Below are 1,644 nucleotides of genomic sequence, written 5' to 3'. Positions count from 1 at the left end.
TGGAATTGCTTCTGGAAACATCATGTGATGATCTTGAAGTGGCGATAAAGATTTTCTGGGACATGTGGGGTTAGACAAAGACTCCGACATCATGTGTCTGTGGTCTCTAGGAATATTGACAATATCTCCTACTGAGAAGAGGGCAGAGGCCGCATGCCAGATAAGTGGGAACGGGTATGGCCTTTTGTGACTCCAGCCACATCTATGCACCCATCAAGCAACATATAAAGCAATGATCAACTGAGCTCTCAGTGAAGGCCCCTCCTGGTGAGATGAAGTCCGTCTTCTTCAGCCTTTCTCTGCTCCTCCTTCTGGAGAAGCAAGCAGCTGGGATAGGAATCTATGGTGAGTGCAGGGAGCCGCCTGGCAGGAAGGCACCAGGGAGAATGTCCACAAGGATGCTCTGGCAGGGAGAAGAACCCTCCACAGGGTGATCTTGATGGATGCTGACTCTTCTCCACCCAAATCCACTTGCCTTGTGGGTAACTCAGCGGGTTGATGGGGAAACCCCTGGGATAAGACTACAGTGGGCTGTACAGACAGTGTAACTCAAACATTCTTTTTGTCAATTGCCAGGTGAGACAAAAGGACACTTTCTAGTAAAAACGTCCCCAGTTGTATATTTCCAGAAAGACCATTTTCAGTATGGGTCCAGAAGAGCACAGGAGGATGGAGCTGAAGAAAGCAGTTTTGAGCAAACTAAATACCATGCGTATGGCCAGGATGCTGATGCTGACCTGGGAGAGACTCAGAGCTCACAGGAACAGACAGGTGTAAGCGAAGACATAGTTTGTGATGAAGAAGACGAGATTAGCCAACAAAAATCCCGACTTCAGTCCCATTCACAAATAAAATCCCAAACACAAGTAAAATCCCACGGAGCCCAGGTGAAGTCGCAAACAGGCCAGCTAAAGACCCTAGGCCAGGTGAAATCACAAATCAAGCTGAAATCCCACAGAGCCCCCCTGAAATCATCCAGGGCATCACAAACTCTCCAGGAAGCCTTTCCTCAGCAAACCAAGGGCAAAGCACATGCCCTGGATGAAGACCAGGCCCAAGTGCGTCAGCAGCATAAAATGGTTCACAGGCTCAAAAGCAAGCTTGGCTGGGCCAGGAGAACAACAGAGTTCCTTCCGTATTTCAGACAATTCCAAGGCTATGATGGGTATTTTGTGCAGTTTCAAGGGCAACTGCAGGGTGGAATTCATCACACAAAGCCTTTCCACCAAGCTCAACAGACGTGCTACTGTCCAAACGGAGAGTTAATCCTATATCAAGATGCCTTCACAGAATAACACATTCCTTATTGTTCAAGGCCAGGACACATTTAAAGGTAAGTGTCTGAGCAGGCGGGAGAGCTATCTACCCCAGTGTTGGTAGGTGGAACACGGCGGACTGCCTGGACCCAGCGTGAGATTGGTAGTGAGGCCTACAGCAATGGATGTGTTGACAGCAGAGTGTATGGAGCTGAGCTCCATTCTCTGTGAAGCAAGCACCCGGAAGAGGCAGAGCAAGCTACCTGAGCTCTCAGTGTGTCTCAAATTCCTCTTCTTAGTGAGTCTTTTCTTTCTTTCTTTCTTTCTTTTTTAAATATTTCTTATTGTTTTTTTATTTTATGTGCGCTGGTGTGAAGGTGTCAGATCC

The 1,644-nt window shown here is 47.8% G+C and overlaps 1 protein-coding gene across 1 annotated transcript; it reads left to right on the top strand.

The window, feature by feature from the left end:
* The first annotated feature begins 272 nt into the window (after window positions 1-272).
* Window positions 273-1,295, top strand: LOC130881909 (seminal vesicle secretory protein 3A-like). Its single transcript, XM_057781755.1, has 3 exons — window positions 273-345; window positions 492-494; window positions 577-1,295. Exons 1-3 carry the CDS (start codon window positions 273-275, stop codon window positions 1,293-1,295), a joined length of 795 nt encoding a protein of 264 aa, XP_057637738.1.
* The last annotated feature ends 349 nt before the right edge of the window (window positions 1,296-1,644 follow it).

The sequence above is a fragment of the Chionomys nivalis genome, chromosome 9, assembly GCF_950005125.1.
Source record: "Chionomys nivalis chromosome 9, mChiNiv1.1, whole genome shotgun sequence".
NCBI classification, from domain to species: Eukaryota; Metazoa; Chordata; class Mammalia; order Rodentia; family Cricetidae; genus Chionomys; species Chionomys nivalis.
This window is presented reverse-complemented; position numbering and strand designations above follow the sequence as displayed.